Consider the following 12,048-nt stretch of genomic DNA (forward strand, 5'->3'; position numbering starts at 1 on the left):
TCTGGATCTGGTGCTTACGAATAGAGAGAAATTTTCTGACATCAAGGTGGGAGACCATTTGGCATCTAGTGATCATCGAATGGTGTGGTTCAGTATTAAAACAGGGGGGAGGGTTCGTTCAAGATTGAAGGTCCTGGATTTCAAAAGATCAAACTTCGCCAAGATGGGGGAATTTCTCAAGGAACAGTTAGGAGGATGGTAACTGCTGAAGGATGTAGAACAGCAATGGATAAGACTGAAAGGAGCTAATTAAAGGCAACTAACCTTTATGTTGGAATATTACATAAAAGTAAGAGGAAAAGAAGGCCGCTGTGGTACTCAAACGTAGTAGGTGAAAAGATAAGGGAAAAGAGGTACGTTATAAAATGTCTCGGAAAGATGAAGACAGGTGAGAATACCTGGATAAACGAAGAGAAGCTGGAAAAGCTGTCAGGAAAGTAAAGGGGCAAATGGAATAAAAGATAGCTAATTCGGTAAAATTGGGGGATAAGACCTTTTTCAGATATGTAAGTGACAGTAGGAAGTGCCATAATAGCATTGTGAGGCTCAAAGCTGAGGGAGAGAAATATGTGGAAGATAAGGATAAAGCTGAACTGCTTAACAATTAATTCTGCTCTTTGTTCACGGATGAAAGGCCGGGGGTAGAACTGCAGTAAACAAATGCTAAAGGGTATGGATGTATGGTAGACAAAGACCCATTTACGAAGGACACACTGTGTGTGAGGAGCTAGCTAAACTAAAAGTAGAGTGATGGGGCCTGATGTAATACACCCAAGGGTGCTCAAAGAACTCGGAGAGGTTCTGGTGACTCGCTGACTGACCTTTTCAGTGCTTCCTTAGAAACTGGAGTGGTCCCGGAGGACTGGAGAAGGATGAACAAGAATGGAAGTAAGGAGGAGGTTGGGAATTACAGTCCTGTCAGTCTGACATCGGTGCTGAGTAATCAAATGGAAATAGTACTAAAGCAGAGAATTGTGAGATTTCTCGAACTGAATGGAATACAGGACCTGAGGCAGCATGGCTTCACTAGAGGCAGGTCGTGGACGTGGGAGGGGCGCTAGATGTGGTATACTTACATTTCAGCAAAGCCTTTGACATAGTTCCGCACAGGTGACTGATAAATAAATTGAGGCCCCTTGGGCCGGCTCTTTTTAACGTCTTTGTGAACAATATTGTGGAAGGGCTGTCTGGTAAGGTTTGTCTCTTTGCGGATGATACCAAACTCTGCAACACGATGGACACCCTGGAGGGTGTGAATGACTTGAGGAAGGACCTAGCGAAGCTGGAGGAATGGACTGATATTTGGCAACTAAGATTTAATGCTAAAAAATGCAGGGTCATGCAGTTGGGTTACAAGAATTCGAGGGAACGATACAGTATAGGAGGTGAAGTGCTTCAGTGTACAAAGGAAGAGCGGGACTTGGGAGTGATTTTGGCTGATGAAGTTAAAGCTTCCAAACAGGTAGAAAAAGTGACTGTCAAAGCCAGAAGGATGCTTGGGTACATAAAGAGAGGGATGACCAGCAGGAAAAAGGAGGTGATAGTGCACTTGTATAAGTCTCTGGTGAGGTCCCATTTAGAGTACGGTGTGCAGTTCTGGAGACCGCACCTACAAAAAAATACAAAATTAGAGGTCTTGAACATAAAAAATACAGGGACAGGCTTATGAACTTCAACATGTATACGCTGGAAGAGAGGAGGGAGAGAGGAGATATGATAGAGACCTTTAAATATCTCAAGGGCATTAATGTACAAGAAGTGAGCCTTTTTCAACTGAAGGAAAACTCTGGAACGAGGGGGATATGAAGTTAAGAGGAAATAGGCTTTGGAGTAATCTAAGAAAGTATTATTTCACAGAAAGGGTGGTGGAAGCATAGAATGGCTTCCCGGTGGAGGTTGTAGAGTCAAGGACTGTGTCGAAATTTAAAACGGCATTGGATAAGCATGTGGGATTGCTTAGGAAAAGGAAGAGTTAGGGGTTACAGAGGATGGGCAAACTGGATGAACCATTTGGCCTTTGCCATCATGTTTCTGTTTCATCAGTGGGACCTGAATTTAGTCCTCAGCGCCCTTTGCAGTCCTCCCTTTGAGTCCTTGAATCAAGCCTCCTTCAAAAAGTACAAGGACTAGGGGACACTCTGTGGGCCTTTTACAAAGCATGCGCTAAATGCTAGAGATGCCTGTACATTCCCAAAAACGCTACCATGCCTTTGTAAAAGACCCCCTCACTGAAGTTACATTTATTTGTTTGTTACATTTGTATCCCACATTTTCCCAACTATTGCAGGCTCAATGTGGCTTGCATAGTACCGTAAAGGCGTTCGCCAAGTCCTGTAGAGAAACAAATACATGTTGATGTTGTGGTCGATTAAGGTTCAGGCACAATGGGGATCGAATGGAATAGGAGGAAATATTTTTTTTTCACTCAAATGAATAGTTAAGCTCTGGAACTCTTTGCCAGAGGATGTGGTAAGAGTGATTAGCGTATCTAGAGTTAAAAAAGGTTTGGTCAAGTTCCTGGAGGAAAAGTCCATAGTCGCTTATTGAGACAGACATAGGGAAGCCACTGCTTGCCCTGGGATTGGTAGCATGGAATTTTGCTACTACATGGGTCAGGTACTTGTGACCTGGCTTGGCCACTGCTGGAAGCAGGATACTGGGCTAGATGGACTATTGGTCTGACCCAGTATAGCTATTCTTATGTTCTTATGTAAGATCTTGCACTAAAGGTGGTTTTTCTGGTGGCCATTTGAAATTTCCCCTGATGAAATATGATGAGACACTGTACCCTGCCACTTTTATAAGATTAGATATGAGCTTAGAGCCACTGAGATGTACTCAAATGCAGGTGGAAATGAAAGCATCACCATCTTTGTAGCCCTTTTATATTGGCTACAGGAAACAATGAGGAAATGCAACAAGGATATCTTAAATTGTGCTAAGGAACAAGTAGTCCATTACTGCCCGCTTACTTCAGCTAAGTACTTGCTTGTAGTGATGCTGGTGGCAATAGTTCATTCTGAATTCTTTTCACAACTCTTCCCTGACACATTTTCTTTTTCCATTCCATTAGAATTTGGTAAAGGGTAAAACAATAAGGTGGCATGAGCTGAATCCCATTATTTTCAACATGGGATTTTGCATGGAAAAATGATTCTGATCATTTTCTTTGAATACTATTATGCCCCTGTTAGATTTTAGTTGTTAGCACAACTAATTCATTGGCATAATTTATCATCTATAATGGATTCATTGGCATCTTTGGAGTCTAAATTCAAGCCAACTAAACATCAAGTCCTGTGGTATTCTTCTGACTTAGCTAATTTAAAAAGATCTTGTCAATGACTAGAACATAGTTGCAGACATACTAATTATAGTCAAAAGGTGTTGTGGAAGTCGGAAATTAAGCGTTTTAAACTGGCTCTTATTTCACCTAAACGTACTTATGCCACACAGATAGAAAATCCTAACCTTATCAGAAGGCTCTTCTTAGGATTTTTAGAATTTTAAGATCTGCCACTTCCTCTTACTGTAAATGGTCCAGATTTTTGTTAGTCTGCAAATGATTTGGCATCCTTTTAAGACAAGTTAACTAAGATTAATTCCACTAAATTAGGATAAAGTAGTAGACATTTTCATGCAACCTAGGTCTAATAATTTGCCTTGTTCTGCTGATTGATCATGGTCATCTTTTTTGTCCGTTAATGAAAAGCAGATTAGATATTTTATTATGGAAATTATCTTCATCTTGCCTATTGGATAGTTGTCCAGCATATCTAATGACAAACTCACAATTCAATTTATTCACTGGTTAACCTCTTTACTAAATTTGTTTAGAATGAAACACTTTTCAGAATTATTAGGTGGAATTTTGTTAACTCCCATTCTTAAAAATAGTTCTTTAGATCCATATTTGCCAGTTAGTTTACAGACCAGTAACTAGCATTCCCTACTTGCACAAATGTCTGAAGCTATTGTTTCAGCTATGTTATCTAATTTCCTACAATACAAGATTGCCTTAGTCCATTACAGTTTGGTTTCAGGTCTCTTTTTAGCACTTAGTTTTATTTTTTATTGGTTTTAGAAGGCAGGTTATTGCTTTCTCGCAGGGGGGTGGTGTGCTGCAGTTTTACTATAGCTTGATCTTGCAGGATCTTTCGTTACTGTGGACTTTGAAATTATTTTATTTAAATTATCTGCCTTTGGTATCACAGGATTGGTTTTGCAGTGGTTTAGAGAATTTTTGTTAGAAAGACATTGTCAGGTTAAAATGCAAGATGTTCTGTCCTCTTGGAAGCCCCCATGTGGAGTTCCTCAAGGGTCTCCTCTCTCTCCACTGCTTTTGGTGTATGTGACTTCTTTTTGTCAAGGCTGCTTACATTATGGCACAATTTTATTTTCTTATGCTGTGTTTTTATTGATTCCAGTGGATAACAATTTGTCGACTACATTGATTTAAAATTATAGTAGCGCTCATGGTTTTCACCTTAAAAGATAAAACCAAGTTACTCTGGTTGAATCAGCATGCAGTTTCAGTGCCAGAGTTTCATTGAAAGTAGAGCTAATTTCAAAAGTTTGGGGAGTTTTAGATACGACACTAACTTTTAGAGCCTCAAGTTAATGCAGTAATTCATATTTTTTTCTTTAAACTTCGACAGCTTCACAATATGCATTCCTTTTTTGCTGGGAAACATTTTATTTTGCTCAAGCACTTATTTTATCTCATCTGGATTACTGTAATTGATTATATTCTGTCCCTGATCAGTTGATTTCAAAGTTTCAAATGCTCCAGAATGTTGCGGCTAGAATGATTCATCTTAAATTTGATAGGGTAACCCCATCTTTGATCAAGTTGCATTGGTTACCTTTTCAGGCACATGTTACTTTTAAATTCACATGTTTGAAATTATTTGATGGTTCATGTCCAGAATATTTTACAGGATTGTTTTCATTTCCTCTTCAGCCTCATATTTCTCAAGCAGGATCATCCGGATTGTTTTTCTGTCTTTTTCTGGTGTACAGTTTAAGACATTTTTGGAAAGATATTTTACTTATCAGGCAGTTCATTTTTAGTGTGCTTTACCACCCATTCTGAAAAGGCTACTTTAAGTTTAGAGCTAAAAACTTATCTTTTCAGGAAATTTTTATTGGGTTAATTTTTTTGTCTTTCACTGTTTTACTTAGTAGTTTTGTAATCTGCTTTGAACCTGTTTCTGAGGAATTGGAGGAATATAAATACCATATCATATATCTATCAAAAATCTCATTTTGTTCAGTGAACTTTTTTTTCTTTTCTAAAATTCTGTTTATTGAGAATTTAATATTAACACAGCCCCAACAATAGATCCAAAAGAAAAGGCCTGACACATCTCACAATAAAACCAGTACAGAGGACCCATGAACCCTCTCTACCTCCCATTGTTATAATCACCAAAGTTTTAAAATAAATAATAATTTGCTCAGCATCTACATGATACAAATGTCAATTCTGAAACAAATTTCAGTGATTGAGAATCTGGCTAAGCGCCATAGGTGTCAAGGTTGCCCAGAAAGGCAGAAGCGGCATCCTTTCACAGTCTAAATTTTTTATACTACACCGCTGTATAGAGGCTTGTAGAATCATTAAGGATCGCCATTGACTGACCAAAGGTGGTTCAGCCATGAGCCATTTCTGCAAGCTAGATTTTGCCCCAAATAGCACAGTGTGTTTCAAAAATGCCAGATGTCTTCTCGGAAGCAGGCAGGCCATATCATATTTAGCAAACAATGACAAAGGCCAGGGAGTCCAATGGGCTCCCCCACATTGTAGAGGCATGCATACCCAAACAAATCCAAAAAGCATGAGCCATTAGCAAGTTCAAAATTGATGTCCAAGAGTTGCCAAATTTCAGATAAGTTGCAGAACTTCCAAAGTGAGCGCTGAATTCTCGATGTGGTGAGATATATAGCCGCATCACTATTATTATTATTAACATTTGTATAGTGCTACCAGGCGCATGCAGCGCTGAACACCTGACACAGAGAGACAGTCCCTGCTCGATAGAGCTTACAATCTAAAAATACAGACAGACAAGACAATTAAGGGTGAGGAAAGTACTGGGTGAGAAGGAACAAGGATAGGGGAATTGAGTAGTAGTTAGGAGCCAAAAGCAGTGGTGAAAAGGTGGGTTTTCAGCATAGATTTGAAAACAGGTAGAGATGGAGCTAGGCGTACAGGCTCAGGAAGTCCATTCCAGGCATAAGGTGCCACAAGGGAAAAGGAACGAAGCCTGGAATTAGCAGTGGAGGAGAAGGGGGACGACAAGAGAGATTTGTCCAGCGAGCGGAGATTACAGGGAGGAATGTAGGGGGACAGGAGAGGTAATGGGGGGCTACTGAATGGATGCATTTAAAGGTCAGTAAGAGAAGTCTGAACTGTACGCGGAAGCAGACAGGGAGCCAGTGAAGTGACTTGTTTGTATTGTTCTTAATGGAGGATATCCTTGGTCAGAAGACTTAGTAACTCCGATCACACCTTCAGTTTTGCTTATCAGAATGCGCATTTTTTGCTTTCTGACAATTTCTGTGCCAAAACAGTAAAATCATATGAAATTGATGGTGAAAACGGTGAGGGACTTGTTGTTGTGCTTGTAAACTATAGGTCTCCACTAGTGCCTCATTTGCTTTAGCTGTCAGAGCGGAATGTGACAAGGAGCTAAGATAGTGTCGTGTTTGTAAATAAGGGAGTTCTTCTACAAACCTAAGTGATAAATTGGCACACAAAGAGGCATAATGAAATAAATAGCGAATACCCTTTTGATGCCAAATGCAGAAGCGAGCCACTGACGTGCCTGATATGAAATTACCATTACCATGCAAAGATAAAAAGGGGGCACTGCCCAGGGCTTACCAAGTACTTTGCAGACCAATTTCCACATGACTCTCAAAGGGGCAAAAATTGGATAATGCTGTAAAAATGGACCCAGCTGAGAGGATCGTGCATGGAGCACAAAACTAAAATGCAAGGGATATGGCAAACTGTCTCAAGGGGCGTATAAGAAAAATGGGATGTTACAAGCAAGAGAACATAATCAAATTGGCAAGAGTTCCAAACTTGGTCCCTGGGCAGGGTAATCCCGTGCTATCGTCATTCTGGCTCACTTCCCATTCACAGTGAACTTTTTATAGTGAATGTATGTTTCATAGGCTTGATAAAGTGATATTTTTATTAAGTATAGTACCTAAAATGTTGTGTATTGAATTTTCCTAGGCATTTCTACAGCATCCTTTGTCTGTTAGTATCTACTGTGATAACCTCTCTGTTTCTGATTTTATGGAGCAACACAAACACTGTGTAACTGAAGATCCCCAGAAAAGCACAACAGTAAGTAAATTATTTTAATAATTACTGCTATTCTGCTCTATGTTACAGAACATAGCTTTAAAATTGAATAGCAAGTAGCGGTTTCCCTTTTGCAGAGCAGACACCCAGTGGTAAGGCCATGCTTTCTGGTAATTTTTACTTTAGGGTTGCATCATGCTTTTAGGGGACAAAATGCAGTGACACATTACTGGCTTTATGGTATGGATATGTTAGATTATAAATACAAGCAAAAAAACTACTGCTACTTATCATTTCTAAAGCGCTACTAGACATACGCAGCGCTGTATACTTGAACATGAAGAAACTGAGAAATGTATCAAATGCACTTGTAAATTCCAAATCAAAAGAACATGAATAAGAAAATATAGATGAATTATCACAAAAATATAATTATAACAAAAAATGTTTTTAATAAAGTAAAAAATAAAAAAAACGTGTGCTCAGAATAGTATGTTGGCTGTGACTACAGATAAGCTAACTAGCATATAATAGTACCTGCTTATAACTGGATTGTAAGCCACATAGAACCTGAACCCTGTTTGGGATAATGCAGGATACAAATATCATAATAAATATATTCATTGCAAATGGGAAAAACCTTGAAAGCATATTAAGCCATGAAGGATACTGTTTTAACTATCTCTCCAAAAATTATGTTGCACTCAATTAGTTTTCAAAATAGGAATAATTTATCTGAATCTAGATGAATATTCTTCCAACAGTATATGAACACTTGTGATATGACTCCTGTGATTGTCAGAAGTTCTTGCCAACCTGCTTTGAACAACTTGGAGCAATAAATCACTCACAGATATCCATATGTACAATAGCATTTCTCATCACGAAATCCTACATGGTCATATATTTCACCATTCTACGGGGTTCTTCAGGGAGTAAAATAGTTCAAAAGATAATCCCCATTCAGGGAGTAACAGTTCAAAGGATGCTCCCTATGAATATAATCAACAACTTTTAGTGCCATTAATGAGTATTTTCAAAAAAACAGCAACAGACCCATTTGCTATTCTGCCTTTTATTGAAAATTCTTGTTAGTTGTGGTAAAAATGGTTGAAAATACAGGGAGCATCCTTTGAACTGTTCTACTCCTTGGAGATGCCAGTAGGATGATGAAACATAGGATCATGTAGGAATTTGTGATGAGAAATTCCATTCATATTGGATATCCCATAGGTAGTTATCGCTCCAAGTTCTTCAAACCTAGTTGACAGGTCCAGGAGTCATATGACAAGTGCTCATATTGTTGGAAAAATACTTGTCTAGATTCAGATTTGTTGTTCATTTTTTTTAAACTAATGGAGTACAATATAATCTCTGGAGAGAGAGTTCAGCCACTCAGGATGCTACTGCTTTAAAATGATTTGATATAATTTAAGTGTTTCTATGTGCAGTGATTATAACCTAGTTGACTTATTTTATGGTTAGAGCCAACATTCTATTTTAATCACATTGTTTTTTCTTTCAGTTTATATAAAGATATGTTTTATTGTACATAACACTTTTGTGGTTAGTTTCTGGTCTATATTTTCTTAAGAATATGTTTGAATCAGCTCTTACAGTTTTATGTCTCTTGAGCTACTGATGGTATCTGCTTGTAGACAGAAAATTATATTACTCAGGTAATATAACCTATCATACACATTTCCTTTCATATCTCACTCCTTTTCCTCACTTTCTTCATTCCTATCCCTATAATTTTAAAGTATATTTGTATGCTATCAAGCATTCTCCAAGGACATCCCTTATGAAGAAGAGGTGTTGACTTAACTGCCATTATTTCTTTCCAACTACCTTAGCTAGGTGTTAGGTGGAGCTTTTGAAGTGGTCTTCAATGCTGGTGTATACACTGAACTCAATTTCCTATTCTGTGCATGGCCTAACAGATAGAGTAAACCATGGTTTCCACTGATGTTAATGAGATAGAACATGCTGTATTTAGTCACTTGGCGACTAGGGAGGTTCTTTGTGTTTAGAGATGTCACTCTTCACAAAAGAAGAGTTAGGAAACTAGTCTCAAGCCTTACCGTGATGATGGAAAAAGTAATAGAAATGATGCTGAAGGAAAGGTGAAATATGTATAGTCCAATGGGTTGCAAGAGCCAAAGCAACATGGATCATGCCAAACAAATCTGATTCCTTTAGATGACAAAATAAATAAATCAAGGGCTGATTGTATTCTACTTAGATTTCAGCAAGGCCTTTGATTCTGTTCTCAAGAGCTGCTTGAGGATGGGACCTAAGGTGGTAAATTGGATCAGAAATTGATTGACCAACAAGACACGATAGAGGGTGAATAAATTGAATTCAGCTTGGAAGAAAGAAAGGTGAGTAATGGAGTGCCTCAGGGATCTGTTCTGGGGCCAATTGTATTCAATATTGAGCAATATTGCTGAAGGGTTAAAATGAGGCTGGATTCAGATTCGCAGGACAGGGTTTACCACATTCATGCTGGAACTTGTAGTTCTTAGGGAATGCAATGTGGAAATCAGAACTACAAGTCTGTGCATGTAATGGGATAAACCCATGATTGGATCAACCCTGTCCTTTGAATCTGGAATCATTTGGCAGCCTTAGGTTAGAGGATGACATGAATATTGGCAACAGTTTTGACATTACAGAGGGAGGAGAATTCATAAGAAGCAATCTACAAAAATCACGCTTTGGCTGATGCTAGGCAGTTAAGCTCTAATGTGATGCATTTAGGAGTGCAGAAATCTGGAGCTGTATGCAATAGGAGGCACGAGGCTGATGTGCACAGACCAGAAAAGAGGCCTCGGTGTGATAGTGTCTGAGGATCTCAAGGTGGTGAAACAATGTGACACTGGTGTCCAAATCCAGGAGGAAGTTTGTGTGCATAGAGAAGGGACATAACCAGCAGAGAAAGGAGGAGGTGGTAATGCTCCTTTACTAGTCATTGTGGTGAGACCTCACTTGGAGTACTGTGTTCAGTTTTGGAGGCCATAGCTTGCCAAGAACATGAGCCTCAAAACCGTTCAGAGGAAAGTGACCAAAATGGTATGGGCTCTGTGCCAGAAGATATATGAAAAGAAACTTTAGATTTTAATTCATATACCCTAGAAAGGACAGGCAGAAGATGTTGCAGGCATTTAAATACTTGCAGATACTAATGAATGAACAAACCTTTTCCAGAAACAGGCTACAGAACCAGAGGCCATGAAATGAAGCAACATCAGGAAATGCTTTTTCACTAGACTTTAATAACCGTCTTTTATCATCTCTAAAACCACAGTATTGAATAGGAATGCCCTCTGTTGCCATTTTTATTTAACTTTGTATTCGAAACTCTTACTGTTGCCATATGCCAAAAGCACATAAATTAAAGACATTCCCATAAACAATGTTTATAAAACATCTCTAAATTGCCTCAGCTAAATAGTTGGCTTTCATGACAGTCTACTTACAAGATAAACAGGACAACATCTGAAATTCTATTACTAAATGCACACAGTATCAAAAGTTGCTTCTCTCAATTTCCATTTCTATGGAGGGCAAAAGGATTGAAATAACTAGATATATGCCTGCATCCTGACATACTATTCTGAATAAAATTGAGCACAGTTTATTGGAAAAGTCAGAATTTTGTGCTAGATAAATGGCTGTTGTGGTGAAGTAAGCTGGAAACCTAAAATGTCTATCACACTAATATTACACAAAATGAGTATTATATAAATAATTTTCTCCTCAATTTTATAAAGACCTGGATTTCTGGTTAACAAAGTTCCTATGGAAAATGTCATTTTGCATTGCCATACATAAGCTGGACAGTGTCAACTTCCCTAAAGGTTTTTATTACCATTATGCCTTTATTTTAAACATAGTAACGTAGTAGATGACAGCAGATAGTCCTGTGCGGTTTGCCCAATAAGTTGTGATGTGATACAACATATGTATGCTTGATCTTGATTTGTTTTTGCCATTTTCAGGGCACAGACTGTAGAAGTCTGCCCAGCACTGGCTTTGCTTCCCAATTACTGGTGTTGCCTACTAGTTACCACTAAACTTGTTTGGTTCCATGCCTTCTATACAGAATTCCTTTGTGTTTATCCCACACATTTTTGAATTCCATTACCATTTTCATCACCACCACCTCTCAAGGGAAGGGCATTCCAGGTATCTTATCATCCTCGCTGTGAAAAAGTACTTCCTGATGATATTCCTGAGTCAGCCCCACTGCAACCTCAATTCATATCACGTTTTCAAAGCTGGAAACTGGGTTTATGAGCCCTTGGGCCACTGCCGAGGAGCAGCAGCGGCAGGCAAAACCACCCCCAAACCAGGGACAGAACAGGACTGGAAACCCCGGACTGGAGTTGCAGCTGAGGCAAGCAGCCTAGAACAGGCAAAGCAAAGCAGGAACCCTAGTCTTCACCTGCACTTAGCCGCTGTCCTCCAGAAGTTAAGCCTCTGGGTTCAAGCGACCGGCAGGACTTTGCAGGGCAGGGCAGGAGCTGGATACCGACAGGCTGAACAAGGACTAAGGGTCAGAGGGGAAAGGAATCTACAGGGACAGCAAGGCAGAAGCCTGGGCTAGAACTCACAAAAAGACAATACAACACAAGGCAGGGAATAGACAAGCCAGGGGACAGAAACTGGAAGCTGCAAGCAGCCTCTAAACAGGGGAAAAAACACTGACTAACAAGACACAG

At 39.2% G+C, this 12,048-nt stretch overlaps 1 protein-coding gene across 1 annotated transcript in view; it reads left to right on the plus strand.

Moving 5' to 3' along the window:
- Positions 1–12,048, plus strand: part of RNF17 (ring finger protein 17) — a 785,154-nt gene that overhangs the window by 635,690 nt on the left and 137,416 nt on the right. Inside the window, 1 exon segment of the mRNA XM_030200280.1 lies at positions 7,250–7,363. Within this exon segment, the coding sequence (XP_030056140.1) occupies positions 7,250–7,363 (114 nt within the window).

This window comes from Microcaecilia unicolor, chromosome 4, assembly GCF_901765095.1.
Source record: "Microcaecilia unicolor chromosome 4, aMicUni1.1, whole genome shotgun sequence".
Taxonomy (NCBI): Eukaryota; Metazoa; Chordata; class Amphibia; order Gymnophiona; family Siphonopidae; genus Microcaecilia; species Microcaecilia unicolor.